This window comes from Asterias amurensis, chromosome 13, assembly GCF_032118995.1.
Source record: "Asterias amurensis chromosome 13, ASM3211899v1".
Classification (NCBI taxonomy): Eukaryota; Metazoa; Echinodermata; class Asteroidea; order Forcipulatida; family Asteriidae; genus Asterias; species Asterias amurensis.
Genome location: NC_092660.1, coordinates 3,055,347 through 3,077,416, shown reverse-complemented (window position 1 = coordinate 3,077,416; position 22,070 = coordinate 3,055,347). Strand labels below are relative to the sequence as shown.

The following is a 22,070-nucleotide window of genomic DNA, read 5'->3' as shown; positions in this document are numbered from 1 at the left end:
CACGACCCTGCCTGTTTTAAACGGCCATTTGAAAACTTGCTGCCACTCTTTTATTCCATTATAATAATAATAATTTTAACTGTATACTCAGTACTTTCCCGAATCCTGTGAAAAAATATACACATGCACAGATGTCTGTTAGCACTGTATACGCAGTACTTTCCCGAGCTGTGTGAAAAATATCACAGGCAAACATGTAAATATGCAATTCACTGTCTTGAAGAGTTAATATAGATGGTATTGTTTACTTGCCTCCATTGCCATCTGGAAGCCATAAAAACATCTGGCTTCAGGTATCTGAACTTCTTGGCTGAACCTTTCAGCTAGGTTCTCATTGACGATGCCGTCACTTGCTGCAAAGAAGGCAAGGATGTGCTTGATGAAGTGCTGCTCCGAAGGCTGAAAACATACAACATTACTTCTTAGAAGTTAGAATCCTAAAGCCCGGTTCGTACTTCCTGCGAAATGTGATACAAATTTGGACGTCACAAATTCACAACAAATAATTCTGAACTGTGTTCAATTGCTGCGAAAGATGGGCTGCGAAAATAGCCCTGTGACTTCGCATCACATTCGCAGAGTATGAACTGGGCTTTAATATGCCTGCATCATACTTTAAAGGGTTTGGGTACTTTTTGTGCGACACCAACCACAATGTCCACAGATTTACATTGAACTCATATAGTTTAAAGATAATGATAGTAAAAAGCTTCACTTAGAATATTACTTGCTGAGGTGCTGTAGTTTTTGATAAATGAGTAAAACAATGTCACAAAAATAATTTTTTATTTTTTATTTTTTTATTTTTTTCTCGAGTTGATTGAAACCAACAGTTCTTTTCAGAACCACCCCAACTCACTAGAGATAGTCATTACATGGTGTAACCGCAAACCTTTCTATATCGTATTTTCATCATGCAAAGTTTCAAATCCTCTTTAAAAATAATTTTAAAAGTAAAACTATTTGGGCATTTACAAGGTGCGACTCTCCTGAAAACATTGCTCTGTGATTTTCACAAACTTGACGGCTAATGACGCTGAAACTTCTACAGGTAAATTATATTGAATACATCTTCATTCCCCATGAATAGGTAGTTCCAAAGTTGTAACAAACAATCCGCTCAAGTTGCAATATCCTCAACTCTTGCGAAACATTCATTGTGAAATAGTCAATGAAAATTATGTGCTCGTCAAATTCACTTCTTTTGCACTCAAAAAAATATTTGTAAAAAATTGCAGCATTCCTTAAAGGAATCCTTAGTTTCAAAATAACAAAAACAAGAATCACTCTAAAAAATCACTCCCACGCTCAGGCTCTAGGGGACAAAGGAACACATAGCCTACCCCCTACTCAACAGAAAAAAAGCAGACTGAGAAAAAAAAAGGTTTTAGCTGATGTCTGAACTGAAACAAAATATAAAAATTAATGGGAATACCTTAAGACTCCTCCAGTGTTCCATGTCCTTTCCAAGATCTACTTCCTCACATGTCCAAAAAGAGGCTGCAAAATAAAAACCTCACACAATAAGTGTTATTAATTCCTACATTTTGAAACAGGGATCTAATAAGTTTAAACCAAAAGTGTCTTCGGAAAGAGACCCTCCTGAATCCATCAAAATACTCCACTCTATGGTAACTCGACACCAAAGTGTTAGGAATCTGAAGAAACAAAATGTTGACTTGCACTCATTGCCATACCCAACAAAGTCAGACACCTTCCAGAATACACCTGTGGAGGTTTGGGAGCTGTAAGGATTCAAGATTTTCTCCTTAGGTTTTTTTCTGGAGTGTCGTGGCTTAGCGGTTAAGAGCATTGCACTCAAGCTCTGGTGTTTCTGATCAGCAGAGTGTGGGTTCGAATCCCGGTCGTGACTAAGATGACAGGTAGGTCCTTAAGCGAGCATTTAACTATAATGCTTCGTCCTTTGGATGGGATGAAAGTCGATGGTCCTGTGTCTTGTGTAACGCCGGAACAGAACCCGGTCTTCCTGGTTTGATTGTCAGCTTATTGTGTGCCACAGCACCTCATTAACCATTCCATCAAAACCATTAATTCAAACCTAGTCCCACTTACCATGAGTATAATACTGAATGTGCACTTAGAAACAACCGCCTAATAATTGTTGTTTATTGTTTATTATTATTATTGTTAAGTTTTTTTGAGTAGATTTTTATATCAAATTGGAACCTTTGATTGACTTGACACAATGAAGCAAAATTTGCGGAAAGAGCATTATTGTTACCTATCGGAAATTCAATTAATAGAAGACTAACCCTGAGCTTTCTTGTAGAACTTCCAAATTTCAGGGTACTGGATCGGCAAAATGACAAAACGTTTTGGGTTGGGTCTGAGAAGTGGTTCATCCTTGTCTGAATGAGATTTCCTGTCGACATCTTTTGAAAGATTTTTTTCTGTATTCACTTCTGTGAGTTTGTCTGTGGGTTCATCCGAGGTCGTATGAGGATTCGATTTCGACTGATTTCTCGAGGAGAGACTTTCTGTTTTTGATGAGGTCCTGAGGAGTTGACGCTCATCCTCCTCCTGAATGTATGACATCTGAGAGAGTAAAGGACTATCCTCCTCGTCATTGTCCTCCGAAAGGGTTGGTACCTCACTGTCGGAGTCAGGTGTCAACCTCCCTTGCGTGGGCGCAGAAAAGGGGTTGATCTCTTGCGACATGGCAGTGGGATCTATTTGTGGTGAAAACAGGTCCAACGACATCTGAAATGAGGGAAGATGTTGCTCATCATCTTGAGATTCGGTGACGGGACTGGGAAGGGTGTTCACTCCATCTTGGCTCCCTTCACTGATCGTAGTAAGAAATGAGGAAGGGCAGATCTTCTTGGATGGGAAATCTGACTGGAGCTGCAAGAGGAAAAATAAAGAACATTGATGAGAAACGTCTCCCTCTGACGTAAAGTAGTTATTGAGATGGAGGTAACGTCTCACTCAAAATGATAAAAGCCCTTTATAAGGCATCTGAAAGCACACACATTTTTGCGGAAGGCACTAAAAACTAACCTCTACAGCGGTTCGGAACTTTTCGTGTGCTCTCGGAACATTTCGGCACGGTTCGCGACGATCCCCCACGCAGCAGGTTTGGGGAGTTGTTACATAAGAGTGGACTAACCACTAGGACCTGGTTGTTAATGATTTCATGTCTAAAAGATGCAAGTACTGCTTCAGACCTCTTTATTCAAGTACATTTGTAGCAGCAGGTTTGGGGAGTTGTTACATAAGAGTGGACTAACCACTGGGACCTGGTTGTTTATATTTTCATGTTTAAAAGATGCAAGCACTGCTTCAGACCTCTTTATTCAAGTACATTTGTAGCAGCAGGTTTGGGGAGTTGTTACATAAGAGTGGACTAACCACTAGGACCTGGTTGTTAATATTTTCATGTCTAAAAAATCAGTACTGCTTCAGACCTCTATATTAAAGTACATTTGTAGAAGCAGGTTTGGGGAGTTGTTACATAAGAGTGGACTAACCACTGGGACCTGGTTGTTAATATTTTCATGTCTAAAAGATCAGTACTGCTTCAGACCTCTATATTCAAGTACATTTGTAGCAGCAGGTTTGGGGAGTTGTTACAGAAGAGTGGACTAACCACTGGGACCTGGTTGTTAATATTTTCATGTTTAAAAGATGCAAGCACTGCTTCAGACCTCTTTATTCAAGTACATTTGTAGCAGCAGGTTGGGGAGTTGTAACATAAGAGTGGACTAACCACTAGGACCTGGTTGTTAATATTTTCATGTCTAAAGGATGCAAGCATATGCAAAATGACGTCATAAGGTCATTCTCGCTCGGGTATTCTCCGATGGGCCGAACTGCTGTGGAGTTTAGTATATAGTGCCTTCCCATTTTTGCAACTAGTGTGCTTTTTCTTTCATTATTCTCTTGCAAAATTCTCAAAGTTTTTCTTATTTTATGCAAATTTTTGGGATACACCAAGTGAGAATACTAGCCTTTGACAATTACCAAATGTGTCCAACACACTCCTCCCCAAGAGGATAACCCCATGAACGTTCGCAAATTTACTAAATCCCTTTCATCCAAACCATGCAATTAAAACTGACTGTATATTTTGGAGCATTACCTCAGCATCTGAAGCTGTACACAAGATGTCTCTTTTAAAAGATGGAGTGTCGCCTGCTTTTCTTTCCATTGGGGATTATTTCATTGAAAAACTTTCATCTGAAAGTAGAAGACAAAACAGCAAACTTTCAATTTGTGTCATAAAGTGAAAAAATAGTTTGTTTAATTTTAAATGTTGGCCAAGTAAGAGCTAATTAGGTATAGACTAGACCCAGTATCTGGGGCGCTGTACTCCTTTTTTCGGAATTTTGACATTATCGGTAGTGTACGACCGATAATGTCAAAATTCGTACGACCGATAAAGTCAAAATTCGAAAAAAGGAGTACAGCGCCCCAGTTACTGGGTCTATCTCTGCAGGGGCCGTCCAGAAGGCCACAGTTTTAAAAACTGTCATCAAAGCGATGTGCCCTCCCAGACCCCTCCAACAAAAAAAACAAGTATCATCTATTATGTTTATACAATTATGAAAATACAGAACATAGAACTTAACTTAAAGGCATGAATTGTGTCTATCAGTATCAATCATCTATCCATCGTGCACATTTTGACAGTGCGAGTGCGCTGCGCGTTATGCAGTGGGTCTTACTCTTATTTGCAGTGGGTCTTACTCTCATTTGTTTTCATACTTTTTAACAATACTTTAATTTTAAAAACCAAAACCGACCTGACCACGACCCTGCCTAGTGTCTAGTAGCAGTACTACCGTAGTAAGTTGCTGCGATAACGAACCCTCCTCCCCCGACGGCCGACCTGGCGGCCGTCGGGAGGAGGGTTACGTTACCGCTTACCGCAACTAGACCCTGCCCCTGCCGGTCTTCTACTCTTTTCTACTTCAATACCCACGACCACGTACCTGGATGCTGTATGTAAAACAAAAACGTAGAGGAAAATACGACGAGTGATGTCAATGATTAATTTATGAATGAATCTTCAACACAACAACAACGAACCGGAAGTACACGAACACCACATGCCTATTGACAGCACACATGGGATCCCTTTCAGGCTCGTGAATTTTATACGCCAGAGATCTGCCTTCAGCTGACGTGCATAATCACCTTTCAACTAGCATTAATTTACGCAGCTCATGGTCCTGGAGATTTGCAGTTAAAACCGATGTGTATGTGTATGTGTATGTGTATAAGACCAAAATCTGTGTTATCCTTGCGGATAAAGACGGGACCAGTCGGGTACCAGTCAACACACAGTACGGACTAAGGAGGGCGCACTATGCAAAATTCATGCGCTACAAACTTTTAGCTAAAAAATTAGTCGTCGCTGTCTAATGACCATGACTTCGTTTGATTATAGCGCACCATTTTTTACAACGTATTGGCTCCAAATCATCTTGTTTGGGGTATGTTTCCTCCTCGGTGTAGCCTTCAACAGCAAACGACCATATCATAACAGAAGTGAAGACCGAACTGGCAGGAAAGATTCAACGGTTGAGAGTTGCCCAACCCCTGGCACATCCCAGCATGACGACGATGCTCCACACATACCGTACTCGTTCAAAGCGTATCCCGGGGAGGAAATGGTCCGTCGATCAGGTTGTTTCTACGGCGAGATGAACAAGAGGCGCTCGGTAAGAGATATCTGTAATAAGCAAGTGCCGTTGGAAGTCATCGAGAACTGCATAAGAACTGCAGGTTAGAACTTTGTCTGTGTGTTCTTTCTCTATGTTCATATTTTAATTCTATGGAATAATATTCTCGGAAACTCATATTAAAAATATAAACATGCACTGACTTTATTTATATGCAATGCATTTGACCAACAAGTAACTGGGGCGCTGTTTCACTTGATCTAAAAGTGCATTATTGGGCATAAACAAACTGTTTTGTCTATTGCAACCAATCGTTCTTTTACATCGATCAATAAGTCTTTTTAACCGATCAATTAGACTTTTGAATTTATTGATCGATCTTTTGTATCGGTACATCTGTTGAAACGATCGATTGAATCTTTTGTTGAAATGACAGATAGGTCTTTTGCATCAATCAATATTGGATTATTAAATCCATCGATTGATTCTTTGAATCAATCATTGATTGAATGATTTGTCTTTTGAATCAATTGATGGTCCTTTTGCATCGCTCGATCGGTCTTTGGAATCAATCGACTGGTCTTTTGAATTGATTGATCTGTCTTTTGCATTGATCAATCGGTATTTTGAATTGATCGGTCAGTCTTCAGTTTATCGATCGATCTTTGTCATCGGTCGCTCGGTCTTTTGCATTGATCAATCTGTCTTTTGAATTGATCGATCGGTCTTTTGTATTGACTGATCAGTCTTTTGCATAGATTGCTTGGTCTTTTGTATTGATCAATTGGGACCTTCCTAGTCCCAGTCACCTGCATTCATCCCAATATGTGGAGATTAGGCAGTATATCACCAGAGCCAGAAGGAACTATGTAATAAGCTTTGTTTTACTCCTATTTTTGTTTACAGGCACAAGTCCAAGTGGGGCCCACATGCAACCATGGACCTTTGCCGTGGTCAGTAATCCAGACATCAAGCTAGAGATGCGTAACATCATCGAAGACGAGGAGAGAATCAACTATGAGAAAAGGATGAGCAGTCAATGGCTAGGAGACCTCTCAAAACTCAAATTGACATGGAGTAAGCCTTATCTGACTGAGGCCCCTTACGTTATCGTCGTCTTCAAGAAGCTGTATGGGATAAGTGAAGATGGAGAGAGGCAGACGTTCTACTATCAAGAGATTAGTGCATCTATTGCTACTGGTTTCTTACTTGCTGCATTAAATGTAGGTATAATGATGAACCATGACAATCCACTTATGTTTGCCCATAACAACTGTTTCAGACAGGTGGGCCAGAGTTGCGCCTCACCAAATAGATAAGGAGCCTCACCAAATAAACTTTGGTTTCAGACAGGCAAACTTAACACAACATTTACATTGGCACTCTGTGGAGATTTCTTTGTTCTGTGAAAAAAAGAAGAAGTGTGAAGCCATTTATATTAAAGTAGTGTTTGAAGTCCCTACATTATGTGAACTTCTTTTGTTACCGAGTATCTCAGGTCAACACTTTGTACTATTATTTAGTACTCGCACTTACACTCACATGCAGTGTATGCATGTGTTCATGAGTGCATCAGTCCATTCAGTAAGCGTTGGGTAGTGCTGTGTGCAGGGCAAAATGTGTCTCAATTGTTCCATCCAGCGGGCGCGCCAAGCATAATAAAGCACTGACCATGTATGTAGCTAATTATAACCATAATTTAAACAAATTAGTCATCAGAAAGATAACTTTCATTCCTCGGTTAGATTCTGATTTTTATTTTTTTTTATTTTCTTCAGAATGCTGGGTTGGTGACTGTTACAACCACGCCCATGAACGCTGGGCCACGCCTTCGGGATCTACTCAACAGGCCAGTCAGTGAAAAGGTCCTGGTGTTGTTACCTGTTGGCTTCCCATCCCCAGACGCTATGGTACCAGACCTTAGACGGAAACCTCTCGGCGAAATCATGTCACTCCTGGATTAGTCACTGCAGACACCTCACTAGACTCATAGACTGGTACCCTGTCTTTATGTGCAAGTATAGAGGCAGGCACTGGGTTACAAACCTAGTGACTTCATTGGATGAAATAACTTCATTGGATGCAATAATTTTACAAGCTGAAATTTTAACCAACACTTTCCATATCTGCGTTTTGATTGGTCTGAGTTGATGTTTGTCAGCTGCACTTTCGTCATCTGCAGCTACTTACATGTGTGGAGGCATAGTGTATACATACAAACTTGTTTTATGTACACATGTATGTAAGATTTGACTGTGAATCTCCATGTGAAATGAATGCGAGGTCAAAGGTGCTTTTGGAGGGGATTGACCTATGCTCAAGGCTGGTATCTGGCTTAATTCACAAGCCTCGAAGTGTGGCATCAGATGTTCAGGCTAATACCGGACATGTTCAATCACAATGTGGTTTTCCATCCATTGAAATATTAATTGTCATGCTGAATACTTTCCCTTATGTGGGTTTAAGTACTTCTTTGTCGTTTATGGACACCAAGTGTCACTGATTACTGTTTAAATCATCTTGGACCACCTAAAATATTTGTTAAGATAATAATCATGATATCAAAGTCTTAATAGCGTAGCCGCACGTACCAAACAAGGTACTCAAGACGCTGAGTATATACAAACTTTCAGAAAGATAGGTTACTGCAGTAATGTATTCTGAGACCCTATTAGTTAGCACCTTATAAGGGTTTACAAGGTGCTACGGCGCATACAGCAGCCACAGCCAGGAACATCAGGGTGAACCCCTTCTCTTTTCAATACGTGTACTGAGTTCTTTTACATGCGTTACACGACACATGGGACCAACGGCTTTACGTCCCATCCGAAGGACGAAGCAATGGTTAAGTGTTTTGCTTAAGGACTTGGGAATTCAAACCCACACTCTGCTGATCAGAAACACCAGAGATTGAATTCGGTGCTCTTAACTGCTTGGCCACGACACTTGCACACTTGTTATAATAATAATAATAATATAATAGTAGTGGCTTCTTATATAGCGCTCAGGTCCGTCAAGCAGTGACGCTCATGGCGCTTCAACATTATTACCCCTGGTCACTGGGCCATTAAAGAAAACGGATTGTAAGTACAAACTAGTTTACAACTACAGGGGCCAAGCACAAAAGTAGCCAAATTATTCAGATCAGAATGAGATAATCAGCCAAACTTGATTAATTACTGTATAGAAGTAACCTACTACTGGAGTTAAAAAAAACTAGTGTACACAACAGGTAGCCCTAGTGTTTAGACAAAGTTGTTCTCACTTGAGCTTGACACATCACATAAAAGATAATGAATAAAATTGAACCAGGGATGAGATTCTGAAAAAATGAAAAATACTGAAATGTTGTTTATTAATTATTTAGCAAGTCCAGGTGATGTTTTAATACATGGGCCAACTCAATACTGAAAACCTCTCAGCCAAACATCATCACTCTCATCAGCAGCAGCAGTCACGTCAAGGTATTGTGTGCTAAATATGATGCAATGCAATCGCAAACAACAGTTTTAATTGGCCAAAAGTTCCCCTAAAACTGTCCAATCAAAACTGTTGAAAAAATAAACCGGTGACTTGCGTTCACTCTATATTGACTGGTCAACAAAGAACAAGAGAGGGCGCTGTGGCACTCTTTCTCTCTCCTGTCAAATAAATGTTCATTGTGTTTTCGTGTAAAGTCTGGTGGGTAAGTGTACTTCAATACTCTTGAGATATGAAGGATTGTGATCACATTTACAGTAAACAATTAGGTATTTTATTCTAATAACAAACACAAGACCACCAGACCAGGCTTGTCCCAACATCGGCCCCCAACATCACACTGAAATCATGGAGGAAGTTCTTCCTCCATGCATGGAGGAATAAATTCCAGGCATCGGGCATCATACTCCTAGAACTATTTCGGTTTCGTCCGGCTATCGTCTCCCGTAACGACGATAGCCAGACGAAACCGAAATAGTTCTAGGAGTAATCAGCAGATATACTCCTAGAACTATTTCGAGTCAACCTAGTTGGTAGGAGTAATCAGCAGACAACACAATGACAATGTGTGGTGCATCAGCAGTGTTTTCGAGCCCTGCTACCTGTAGTCATACTACACTAGTAACTAGTAGTTAATAGTATTGTAAACATACTTGGCCCACCTTGTTGAGCTGTAAATGGCTCTCTTTTAAAACATCGGTCTCATCACAGTCGATGGGATGGCTCTCTTTTCATCAGTCTCATCACAGTCGCCACTTGAAAATGTTACTTAATTAAAGAGTTACGAACTTGACTTTTTCATTTTGTATGTTCTTTTATGCAGAGACTAGAGAGAGTTCTGAAGATTTCAAGAGCCTTCCTTGTAATGTAATCCCAATCAAGTATGGTATGGCAATTTCATTCCTCATGCCACGGCACAAATATCAGAGTTGGCGCCTCAGGCACGAAAGCTAGCCGCAGTCCAGACACTTACGATAATGGAATTGTATTCAGTCAAACCCCGATCCAAACCGATGAGACAATCTCGTTGTTCTTCAAAAAGACAGCATCTCGATGGACCGGTGTGCCGCGGATTGGATTCACCAACCAAAATCCAGACCAACGGGATCCAAAGTCACTCCCGCAAATCTATACTGAAGAGTTATCGTATAAAGACAAAACATGGGCGATGCCCTTAGCGAAGCAAGGGGATGAAAACATCTTTGTAGATTATGAGTTTGATCACAATGGTGTCGTTTGTGTGAAGCAGCTGGGCCAAGTTGAGAAGCTCGCTGATTGTAAAGGAGCGGTGGATTTTAAGAAACCTGTGTGGGTCACACTGGACTTATGTGGTTGCTACGGTGATGTATTTAACAATGGTAATTTGTTTGTTTGTTTGTTTGTTTGTTTATAAATTTCCACTCAAGTAAACAAACAGGGCCCAATTTCATGGCTCTGCTTACCGCCGAATTCTGTGCTTATGATCACTATTCCCTGCTTACGTGCAAGCGCCGAATTTATAGCCTTAAAAGCGTAGAATGCCTACTAACGTGGAGTATGCACGCGCAAAAGTCAGAAGTCTGACTCTGAGCATGCGCAATACTGTGGAAAAGCACCGTCTAAAAGTCTCCCATTATGTTTGAAATCATTGTTTTCGAAGTCATTTAATTTTTAAAATCTTTGACAATTTTACCAATCACCAACGAAGTTCTAAAATCATGCATTTCTGATGTTTAAAAAAAAATCATTACAACCTTAGGATGAGAGAAAAATCAATATTCCTCATTGGGATTTGAACCCAAGACCCCTGACTCCGAGCACTCCCGGACACTCTGATTGGCTGCTTATTGCGCCACAGCACCTTGTTCATAACATCTCAAAGCGCCTTGAGTGTCACTGAGTGACGGATATGAGCGTTATATAAGAAGCCACTAATACTATTATTATTATCATTATTATTACTTGTACAATGTAACATCACTGTCTGTACATAAAATATTAAGCCTATAAAATAACTAGAGACTAAATTCCGTTAATAATTTGTCTTCAGATACCTGCAGGTACACACCTTACGAAATCGCTGCGCAGGGATCAGATGCCCAGAAGGTGTATCGAACAGCGTTAAGGAGTGGGAGTAAGACGGTGCGACGGACTGAGTTGATGGTGGTCGGCCAAGAAGGGGTTGGAAAGACGAGTCTGATCAAGTTACTCACAGGGCAAAAGTTAGTCTTGGTGCAAGATGTACTTGTTAAGGTGGTAGCTAGAGGCAGTTTGAATCCTATATTTTAGCAGCGAGTACGGTAACAATTTAATATCCTTCTGAACATTTTTTTAACAGGTATGATCGGAAGGAAACCAGTACCAAAGGAATTCCTTCATATGTAGCTAAGATTGATAATCCATGGACTTCCTGGCCTATCTGTGCTGGTTATAAAGGTATTTGTAAAGCCCGGTTCATAATTCCTGCGAATGCGAAGTGAATGTTGAAGTCAGAAATTCGCAACAAATAATTCGTAGGGGTTAAACACTGCTCAACACACTTGCAAATATTGCTGCGAAAGATGAGAGTAGCATCTTAAAGGGGTTGGGTACTTTTTGTACAACACCAAACACACTGTCCTTAGGTCTACATTAACTTACACGGTTTAAAGATAGTGATGGTTGAAAGCTTCCATTAAAATATTATTTGATGAGGTGCTGTTTTGGGGGAGAAATGATTAATAATGTGTCACAAAAATAATTTTTGTGACACATTGGCATGTACAGCGTATTTACTAACCAGTACATTTACTAGTTTTTGTACGTGACTCTACTAACAACATTGCTCTGTCATTTTCACTTTTTTACCCAAAAACTTGATGACTAATAAAGTTGAAACTTCCACATGTAAACTACATTACATACATCATCATTTACAGTGATTAGGGATTCATGTCATGGCCAAAAATCTACAAAAGGTTTCAAAACCTTTTAATGGCTCACAACAACTTCATCTTATTTTTTCCAGAGATATCTGAAACAAACTCTGACAATGATGCCATCAGACTAAACATCAAGGAAATATCTGGCCATGATGGATTCTTCTTAGCCAGCCAGGTATAAAGCCATTTTATTTTTATCAATAGAACCTTCTCCTGCAACGGCACAGCCGAGTTTTTGCCAATCGTTGTTTGAAAACTATGGAAAGCCATAAATGCCATACAGAAACAGAAAGCCACAGTTTGTAACAGTATTACGCAAATTGTCGGAAACAAAACAACCAATCATGGAAGGTGTTTTATTTAATTAACCATTTGCAGAAAATTTTGAGCTTAAGAACACAAGCGTCATGACTAGAACTCGAACCCACACTCAGCTGATCAGAAACACCAGAGTTTGAATTCAGTGCTCTTAATTGCTCCGTCACGTCACTTCTTGAACTAGGTCCAAACATTTTTTATGCAAGGATCTATATCAAAAGACACTAAAGGGTTAGCGTCACCATAGTAGTTTGAAAGTTAATCTGAAGTACTTTTAAAACTATATTAGGTTATTTTAATCATAGCATTCCACATTTAATCATATTTTGTTTTTTGTTTTAAATACCATCAGCTCGTTCCCTTGAACGCAGAAATCATCCTGTTGGTTTTCAATCTGATGCATGATTTAGACAAACGACCCAATGAATCAGATGAAAAGGTAAGGCTAGTTTGGTAGGATTTGGAACTTTGCTTGGTGGAAATGCATAGTAAAGATTTGCGGTAACACCATGTAATGACTATCTCTAAATGAGTTGTGGTGGTTCTGAAACGACCCGTTGTTTCAACTAGACGTTTCGATCAGTATGCTCTGATCATCTTCTGGAGAAAAAGTCTTGTATTACTGGAATGTTTTTCAACAAGTTTTTTTTTCCTTAATTATTTTCATGCAACTTCGATGACGAGTTGAGCTCAAATTTTCACAGATTTGTAATCTTATGATGCATATGCTGGGATACACCAAGTGAGAGTCCTGGTCTTTGACAATAACCAAAGGTGTGCAGGGGTCGACTTGGGTTAGGACTATTCCTAGGAGATTATAAGTTAGGACAAAGCAACTTGTCCTAACTCGAGATAAGACTAGTCTTAACTCTTTGTGAAATCCAGTGTCCACCCCAGTTCAGTAAACAGCTATTGTGAATAATTTGTTTTTCAGAGTCTGTATGATGATCTTACCACGTTAGAATTGTTGGATTTCTGGATGCGTACAGTCACAAAGAGCCTGCCCTCAACGCCATCAACAGGAAAGAAATCACCTCGGATCATCTTAATTGGTAGCCACAGGAACAGCCTGGGGGAAAATGAGATTGAACGTCAGTCACTTGTGAGTTATAAACCAGCTTGAAAACACAATGAGCATGTTCGAGTGCGTACATTTAGTCAACTACTGACCAGCATTGTACATGCGCAGTGACATACTCACTCGAGCGACTCGTTAGTCATTCATCGGTACCACAGTATTCAACACTCCATTGCCTTCTGCGTTTTCGCTATAGTGCCACTGGTTCCCCTCTGTGCTTTACAAATGTTAGCATGGAACAGGCTATCAGGACAACTGAAGAAACCATAGGCTCGTGGCTGGTTCCAAATAGTCGACCACAGTAGTCAATCAATAGTCAACCAGCCTGGATTTGAGTCAAAATAGTCAACCTTCAGTTAACCATGGTACACACTTGAACCTCACAGTTCTTTAAACAGTTACAGCTACTAACATATCAAATCTGGAATCACAAACAGCATGTGCAGGAGTCCCTTATCGCGGACGGCCGGACGGACGGACAGACGGCTGATGGAAATTTGTATTATAGCCTCGCACTGCTCTGCAGCTAGCCAAAAATTAAGCATCTTTACTTTGACTGAAACAAAGCTCAAGTGTATGTTTGAAGATCAGGTCCCAATTTCATGGCTTTGTCTACTCTAAGCAAATAATTTGCTCTTACAGGAGCAGGGAATTCCACTCTTATGCAAACATATTTCACAGGTTACCAGGGAATGTTTTGATTCTGTGCATGTGTAATCCACGTTACTAGGCATTCTTAACTTACTTGGCACAGAAATTTGGCTCTAGCACGTAAGCGGAGAATGGTCGTCGTATGCGTAGAAGTCGGCAGGAAGCAGAGCCATGAAACTGGGCCTGGTGCCAGGTCACAAACCCTCCCCCCAGAAACTCTAATACAAAGCTCTCTGTTCTTTAACAGGTTGAAAAGAAGTTTGCAAGAATCAAGACAGCTGTTAATGAGGCTCCATATCGCCACCATGTTGTAACTCGATACTTTGCCGTTGAGAGCAGTGTGGAAGATTTTAATAACACAGAGGTATTATAACAATCATAACTAGTTATTATAAAGCGCATTTTACAATAATTTCTCACTGCGCTTTACATAAATGCCCTGGTCATTGGGCCATTAACATTCCTGTAATTTTTCTCAGCTCTCTGGGGAGTATACAACCTGGGCAACCATAGCGCTCCAAATGCTTTTTCATACACAATATCAACCTCTACCCTCGCAGGTACCCATCTGTTTCATAAACAATATTAGTGAACCCTACACCAGCGAATCTTTTTAGTGTAATCCGACCCTGTTGAATAGTGTTAACACAGGTCCTCATGCAACAAATAGATATCAAATAAGTTTGCGATGGGTTCAAACTGAAGGATTGGTGGCCTGTTTGATTTGAAATACTAAGCGGCCATCTTGAAAAAAAAATAGTAAATAGTAAAGAGTAAGGAACTCGTCGTCCTCCTTTTTTTTTTTAAATCCGGACAATCATTTGGTATTTTTTTTTATTTGGCCTTATTATTATTATCTTTTACAGATTACAGCACTGAGGCAGCATGTCTGGGATTTACTGCAGTCGGAGCAGCTTATTGGACAGGAAATTCCTCTGAAATGGTTACAGTTTGATGAAGTACGACATACCAGTCAGCCAATCCTGTCCCCGGCAGTGGTAAATAATAATAATAGATAATAATAACTAGTTGGTATATAAGCCCATTTTATAGTGACTGTATCAATGCTCTTTACAATAGTGCCCTGGTCATTTGGGCCAATAACATACCTTTAATCTTTCTCAACTCCCTGGGGAGTTTACAGCCCTGGGCTGCCATGATGCTCCAAAGGCTTTTTCATACAAAATATCAACCTCTACCCTTGCAGGTACCAATTTATACCCCTGGGTGAAGAGAAGTAATCATAGTAAAGTATCTTTCTCCAATACACAGGTTTTATGACCGAGATTTGAACCCACACTCAACGATGATGGCTTAACCCCAAGAACTTGAAATTGATGATCTACTAAACCACTCGGCCATGACACCCTATGTGCTAGAATAACGTTCCAACGAATAAGTTTATTTCACCACTCTTCAAGCTGCCATTATTTATTTCCCAGGAGTTTAATAATTCAAAAGTTGTTCAGAAACTATTTTGTTTATGCCCTGAAGCAAGTCGAAGGGGCATAATAGTGATTGCCGTGTCCTTCTGTGTGTGTGTGTGTGCAATTATTGTCCAGGCGATTACTCTAGAAGGACTTGGCAAGTTTATGTATGGATTGGGCTTGGGATCCCCAGAAGCATATTGTTGGAGAGTTTTGAAGGCACTGAGCTCAATTGATAATTTCTCAAATAATGATTACCATGAAAACAATTTGTTCGAGCAATAGAGAGCTGTTGATAGTATAAAACATTGTGAGAAACAGGTCCCTCTGAAGTACCGTAGTTTTTTGAGAAAGAGGTAATTTCTAACTCAAATATTAAAAGACGTCAGGCATGAAGCCTTTTATTAGGCATGTGAAAGCAAAGGTGTCCAGTACCTTCAAATATCAAGTTCAGTATGGATAAAACAAAACAATTTTGTTTGCAAGCGATAGCTTAGCACACATTCTTGTTTGTTGTTGCAGTTGAGAGCAGCCTCAGGGAATTCGTTCACGGACATGACAGAAGCAGAATTCAAGCTAATGCTACAGCTCAATCGAGACCGGGGTCACATTTACTTCCAACCTAACAATGTAGAGACGGCTTTGAGTGATGTCATTTTTATGGATCTCAATTGGTTGATTGAAGTACTCATGAGATTTGTAGATATTTCAAAGCCAACGGAACAGGTGAGAATTTTAATAAACTAAGATTGTTATTTGTATTTAAACCCATACACTGTTGTATTTCACAGATTAGCAAGAACATGAGCCAGCCAGCTTGCGCCTTCACCATTGATTTGCATTGTTTATGTCATTCATTTTCATACAGTAAGCATTGGAAGGTTAGCATGTTTTTTCGTTTGCTTACGGTTAGCAGCGCTATGACATGAAAACTCAGTCAGTAAGTACAAAAGTGGCCGTTAAGCAGCTCTATGAAATTAGGCTCTGATGTCTTAACCACGCGGTCAGTGCAAATTGTGTGTTGTGGCAGCATTAAATAATTGCGAACAGATTACTGTTCCGGTTTCTGCCACACACCATTTTGTGAATAGCATATTGCTTTCAGAGTAAGAATTTAAAACTCTAGTTCCGCCCCCATGCATTTCAGAGATGATGTCTTTACCACTAGACCACAGATGATGTATCTTGTCTTTTTTAGTCGCCAGCTCTTTTGAAATCTTGGAAGAGATTGACAGAAGAAGGTATAATGGAGGAATGTCTGATTAACCACGTCTTGAGAGATAAACTCAGTGAGGGGCAAGAAGGGACCACTGACTCCACCCGGGATGCAAAACAAGCTGTCGTAGACCTGTTGTGTCACTTAGACATGATGTGTCCACAACATCCACAACCTAATCAGGTTAGTAATGCATACACTGATATATTGTGGTGATACGTGGTATGCAATAACTGAGACATCGTGGTGATATGTGATATACAGTAACTGAGACATCGTGGTGATATGTGATATACAGTAACTGAGACATCAGGGTGATATGTGATGTAAAGTTACTGTTTACACTTTGAAAAGTCATATCCTGCAGACTTGAGACAGACAACTTTTTTGTTTACTATCCTTCAATTCATACAAGGGGTCAGAAGTTGAAACTCGAAACCAAATTTCTACAAAAACAGAAATGTGTGGACCATTGTGAATCACCAATCACCAAAACTTCACGCTAAAATTCTTGTTTTGAATGTGTTGCATGTGAAGTGGGGACTTGTATTTTTGAAGATTGACTGTTCATTCCGTTACTATTTCAGGGAAGAGAAAATGAGAAACCGGCCAGGCAGGGAACCAGTGAGCGTTCATATTTCACGCATTTACACCTCAGCCATACTAGATCTAACAAGATGGACACCATTGATCCTTCTTCGTCTCATGTCTTCTATGTTGACTTCATGCATGTCTTGCCCGGTATGTACTGACCCACTAGCTTTTTAGCCGATCGACCAATGACGGCTGAGACTACAAAACCAAAAGTTGCAAAAAAAGCAAAACTTGAAAATGCATCCTAACACTATTATTTGGCACTGTATACTCGGTGCCTCCCGGGTTCTGTAGGGAAAATTATCCACAGGCATTCTATATTCTGGTGGGATTTGAACCCATGGCCCCTGCCATTCAATGACAGTTGTCTTACCACTAAACAATAATAATAATAATATTAGCAGGCATTTATAGGCTGCTCTTACACAGGGTACCAAAGCGCTTTACCTGTGGAACTGTACAATAAGCAAACAAATAGAGGCACTATTAATGGGAAAACAGTTTTGTCTTTGCAGTCAACCATTGAACAGGAAAGTTTTAAGATGTTTCTTGAAAACTTCAAGGGACTCCTAGAAACGAATTTGAGGAGATAGACGGTTCCAAAGGCAACTGAGCTTTATAGGTGACACAGAGTGAATCCAGTTTGAAACCCAAGAAAATTATTCCAGGCAGTTGCTCAAACCTCTTGTGCTTAAACGTGTTAAAACATCAGAAGCATCCTCTTGCACATTCGTTAAAAAGATGAAAGTTGGGTTATTTTTTTTAAATTTTTTTTTTATTTGGGATTTCTACCGACATATATTTGTTCATATAGAGATAACATTTTGTTATCCATGCACAAAGCTATACTACAGAAGTTCAAAATTTTTTACTTGTATTTTGTTTTCCATAGAGGGTATTTTTCGTCGTATTGTTGTGCGAGTTCTTCGATGGACACAGGAAAAGGGAGATGAAGAACCAAGACTAATCCATAAAGGGATAAGTTTCTTCTTCGATGTTGATCATGAAGTCCAAATTAAGATGTCATCTCTCAAGATGGCTTACATCAAAGTGAGTTTATTTGATAGGATGAGTTACCTCGTCCTAACTTAGGACTAGCCTTCAGTTTGTAATAACTCCTAAAGAGTCTTAGGACTAATCTTAAAGACTCTGGACACCTTTGGTAATTTTTAAAGACCAGTCTTCTCACTTGGTGTATCTCAACATATGCACAAAATAACACACCTGTGAAAATTTGAACTCAATTGGTCGTCAAAGTTGCGAGATAATCATGGAAGAATTTGTTTTCTTGTCACATGAAGTTGTGTGCTTTCAAATGCTTAATTTCGGGACCTCAAAATCTAATTCTGAGGTCTCGAAATCTAATTCAAATATTTTAATGGAAAATTACTTCTTTCTCAAAACCTATGTTACTTCAGAGGGAGCCGTTTCTCACAACTTTTTATACTATCAACAGCTCTCCATTGCTAGTTAGCAAGTAAGTTTTTATGCCAACAATTATTTTGAGTTATTATCAGTAGTGTCCAGTGCCTTTAAGTTAGGACCATCTTTGTGAAGTTGACCCCAAGCGTTTTGTTATGTCCAACCTGCTAGAGGGGCCTATGAATAAACACAAAATTTGTCTTGTTTGTATCAGGTGTGCATTAGAAAACCAGCTGTCGTACAGACATCCAAGCGACAATCATCACATAAAATTGAAAAAGAATCTGCACCATCAAGTGTCATCACACGCAAGGTAGGACAGAGTTTATCAACTGTATATAACCTTGCTGGGCCCAATTTCATAGAGCTGCTAAGCACAACAATTTGCTTAGAATTAAGTTTCTTCCTTGATAAAAACACTATTACCAACCATATTTCCTTGTGATTTTCAGGATTAAGCAAACAACAACTGAATACCAGTAACAAGCAATATGCAACAAAGGGAAATTTGGTTTGTAATCCTGTTTCTATCAAGGAAGAAATCTCATGCTAAGCACATTTTTGTGATTAGCTGCTCTATGAAAATGAGCCCTGATCAAACGGACAGAGATGAGCAGACACAACACTAATAATAAAAAAAAATAATAATAACCAGTTTTTATATAGTGCTTTTCATATTGGACAGCAGTGCTTTAGCAAACAGACAACATCTTTGCAAATGATACAGCAAATGAACAGAATAGAAACTTACAGCAACCAACTATAAAGATATTCTTAAAGTGCTTTCTTGAAAATAGGCACAGTCCTGGAGCGGCTAAAGAATAGGATTTGTAGGCAGCAGATTGGATAGATTTGCCGATTGGTTTATTTTAAGCAAGACGGGTGTTGTCTGATGCTGAGCAAAGAAGAGCTCTAGTCTGACTGTAAAAACTAACTCATGATGCAATTGGAAATAATAATAGTAACAATAATAACTGGTTTTTATATAGCACTATATCACACCTGAAGGGCGTCTCAAAGCACTTCCAACATTATTACCCCTGGTCACTGGGCCTTAATCAATTTCTTAAACCATCTCAGCTCCCTTGGAGTATACAGCCTGTGCAACAATTAATGTACTACTTGGCTAAATCAATTACAATCATCTGGGTGGAGAGAAGCAATTATAGTGAAGTGTCTTGCTCAGGGACACAAGTGTCATGACCGGGATGCGAAACCAACCCTCTGCTGAACAGAAGCACCAGAGCTTTATTAAAATAATTATTGGAAGTTCTCATTTGGTTTCATCCTCCCAAAGGTTAAAGACTTCCTCAGCGATATGTTGAATCCCGAGAAGTGCCCCTGGCTCCACGGCTTCCATTTTCGTTTCTGCGTAAAGTGCCCTTGCAATGTAGAGGGCGCTCTTCACTTCCTGTCCATCGACGATTGTCTGGGAAAACAGCGGATACGGTGTCCGAGGCAACCAGATGTGAGGATTGATCCATCTGGGTTCAAGGAGATGTTTGATGGCTCGGATTCTCAGCCGTTTCCCATTTGTGGTAAGTGTACTCATAAAGGCACTGGACACAATTGGATATTACTCAAAATAATTGTTGGCATAAAAGTTACTTTTTAACGAGCAATGGAGAGCTGTTGATTGTATAAAAGACTTAAGGCCTGAAGCCAATTTTGGGGGTATCTAAATGGTGTTTTTTTCTTTTATTATTCTCTTGAAACTTTGCTGACCTAATTGAGTCCAAATTTTTAAAGATATGATATTTTATGCATATTTTTCTGTTGTGATACACTAAATGAAAATACTGGTCTTTGAGAATAACCAGTTCCTGTAAGCTGATCTCTTTTTAAACTGTACCGATCAATGTTCAATACAAAGTGTATTATACGTTAAAGAACAATACATTACAGTACAGTACAGTGGGTCACTTGGGGCTGGCCCCAGGTGCATGAAGTCACCACGAGAGGGTGAGTGATCGTTCGATTAGCTCTTGTCACTGTCAGGGGCTCACCCGTAAGTGAGCACCTCGGGGTCGACCCAGGGAAGCTAATCGAGCGCACCCTTGTAAAGACTGAAAGCAGACATTTCATGTTTGTTTTAATGTTGTTGTCTGTGGCAGATGATCATGTGATGAGTGAGAAACATCTAAGGCAAGTCGCCAAGAAGCTTGGTCCAGAATGGGAACAAGTAGCTGTGTTACTCGGCTTCAAGACTGCTGATCTCTATCGCTTTAAGGAAGATAACTACGGAACGGACGGCCAGATCTTCGGCATGCTGGTGGCATGGTCACATCAGGAAGGGGGAGATGTGAGACAGAAGGCCAAGAACCTTGGAGAGGCTCTGGGGGAGTGTGGACGCAAGGACGTGAAGGAGGAATTGGTCGATCCATATGTGTGAATATAAAGCAGTTTTAAAGGGTTTAAAGGGTAAATAAAGCAACTGTAACAACACATGGTCCTTGGGTGATACTCTTTTGTTTCTCACTTTGTGAATACGAACATTGCTCTGTGATTTTCACTTTTTTTTTTACTAAGAAGCTGAAACTTCTTCAGGTAAATTATAATACATACATCTTCATTCACAGTGAGTGGGGAATCATGTCATGCCGAAAAAAATTGATATACAAAAGTTATCAAAACCCTTTAAAGGGAGTTGTTTACGGATGATAATTGGAACCATATCCATTAAACAAACCAGCGAAATTTCATTTTAAAAGGTGTTAGCGTTTTTGAGATATTGCCGAAGTCTAGTGAAGTTTTGTCCACGTAGGAAGACTAATCTGCAATTGGAATACACAATCTGAGAAATGTTAATTTTAGTAACGCTTCTCATATTTTGTTTGTTTAAAAAAAAAAAAATTTTGGCCGGGGGGGGGGGGGGGGGTGGGGAGGGGTTAAGAGTCATATCTTTTTGTCCATATAACCACAGTATTTCAAAGTGAAATGTGTCTCAAAATGCATTACATTATCCAAAGCTGATGTACTTTGTTCCAAGTAAGTTGTTAATGCCATTAATTTTCTGAGGCATTACCAAACGAATACAGACCTTTTCTAGGTAGAGTCAGATTGGTTTTATGCTTTATACTATCAAATGCTGCTGTAGGCTTCTCATTGAAAGATTTTTATTTCTGTTAATTGTAAAAGTGATTACCAAATGTACATCTTCCCTTTAACTCTGAAGCATGTGGATCACAAATTTATATTTAAAGGAACACGTTGCCTTGGATCGGTCGAGTTGGTCTCTGAAAAGCGTTTGTAACCGTTTTTATAAAATGCATATGGGTAGAAAGATGTTGTAAAAGTAGAATACAATGATCCACACAAACATGCCTCGAAATTGCG

General features: G+C 39.7%; 3 protein-coding genes across 7 annotated transcripts in view; 2 read left to right on the top strand and 1 right to left on the bottom strand.

Annotated features, from left to right (window-relative positions):
• The window catches only part of LOC139945769 (ribonucleoside-diphosphate reductase subunit M2 B-like), a 67,267-nt gene that overhangs the window by 5,088 nt on the left and 40,109 nt on the right, over positions 1-22,070 (bottom strand). The window contains exons 1-5 of one of the 5 annotated variants that reach the window (XM_071943181.1): positions 13,301-13,412; positions 4,103-4,200; positions 2,274-2,865; positions 1,436-1,500; positions 253-399 (exon numbers count right to left, since the gene is read on the bottom strand). In XM_071943181.1, coding sequence (XP_071799282.1) covers positions 253-399; positions 1,436-1,500; positions 2,274-2,865; positions 4,103-4,171 — 873 coding nt within the window. In that variant the 5' untranslated portion in view covers positions 4,172-4,200; positions 13,301-13,412. Of the gene's footprint in view, positions 1-252; positions 400-1,435; positions 1,501-2,273; positions 2,866-4,102; positions 4,201-4,766; positions 4,908-4,955; positions 5,154-13,300; positions 13,413-22,070 lie in introns of those variants that run through there. The other 4 variants (XM_071943180.1, XM_071943185.1, XM_071943183.1 and 1 more) reach the window with 4 other exon arrangements.
• LOC139945994 (iodotyrosine deiodinase-like) lies at positions 5,352-8,925 on the top strand. Its single transcript, XM_071943569.1, has 3 exons — positions 5,352-5,751; positions 6,555-6,871; positions 7,427-8,925. The coding sequence occupies exons 1-3, from the start codon at positions 5,388-5,390 to the stop codon at positions 7,610-7,612; spliced, it is 867 nt and encodes a 288-aa protein (XP_071799670.1). The 5' UTR covers positions 5,352-5,387; the 3' UTR covers positions 7,613-8,925.
• Positions 9,271-21,574, top strand: LOC139945766 (uncharacterized). Its single transcript, XM_071943177.1, has 16 exons — positions 9,271-9,333; positions 9,952-10,486; positions 11,158-11,329; positions 11,446-11,543; positions 12,115-12,203; positions 12,699-12,785; positions 13,281-13,448; positions 14,323-14,439; positions 14,942-15,073; positions 16,025-16,228; positions 16,701-16,901; positions 17,306-17,459; positions 18,205-18,362; positions 18,949-19,047; positions 20,032-20,272; positions 20,849-21,574. Exons 2-16 carry the CDS (start codon positions 10,012-10,014, stop codon positions 21,124-21,126), a joined length of 2,673 nt encoding a protein of 890 aa, XP_071799278.1. The 5' UTR covers positions 9,271-9,333; positions 9,952-10,011; the 3' UTR covers positions 21,127-21,574.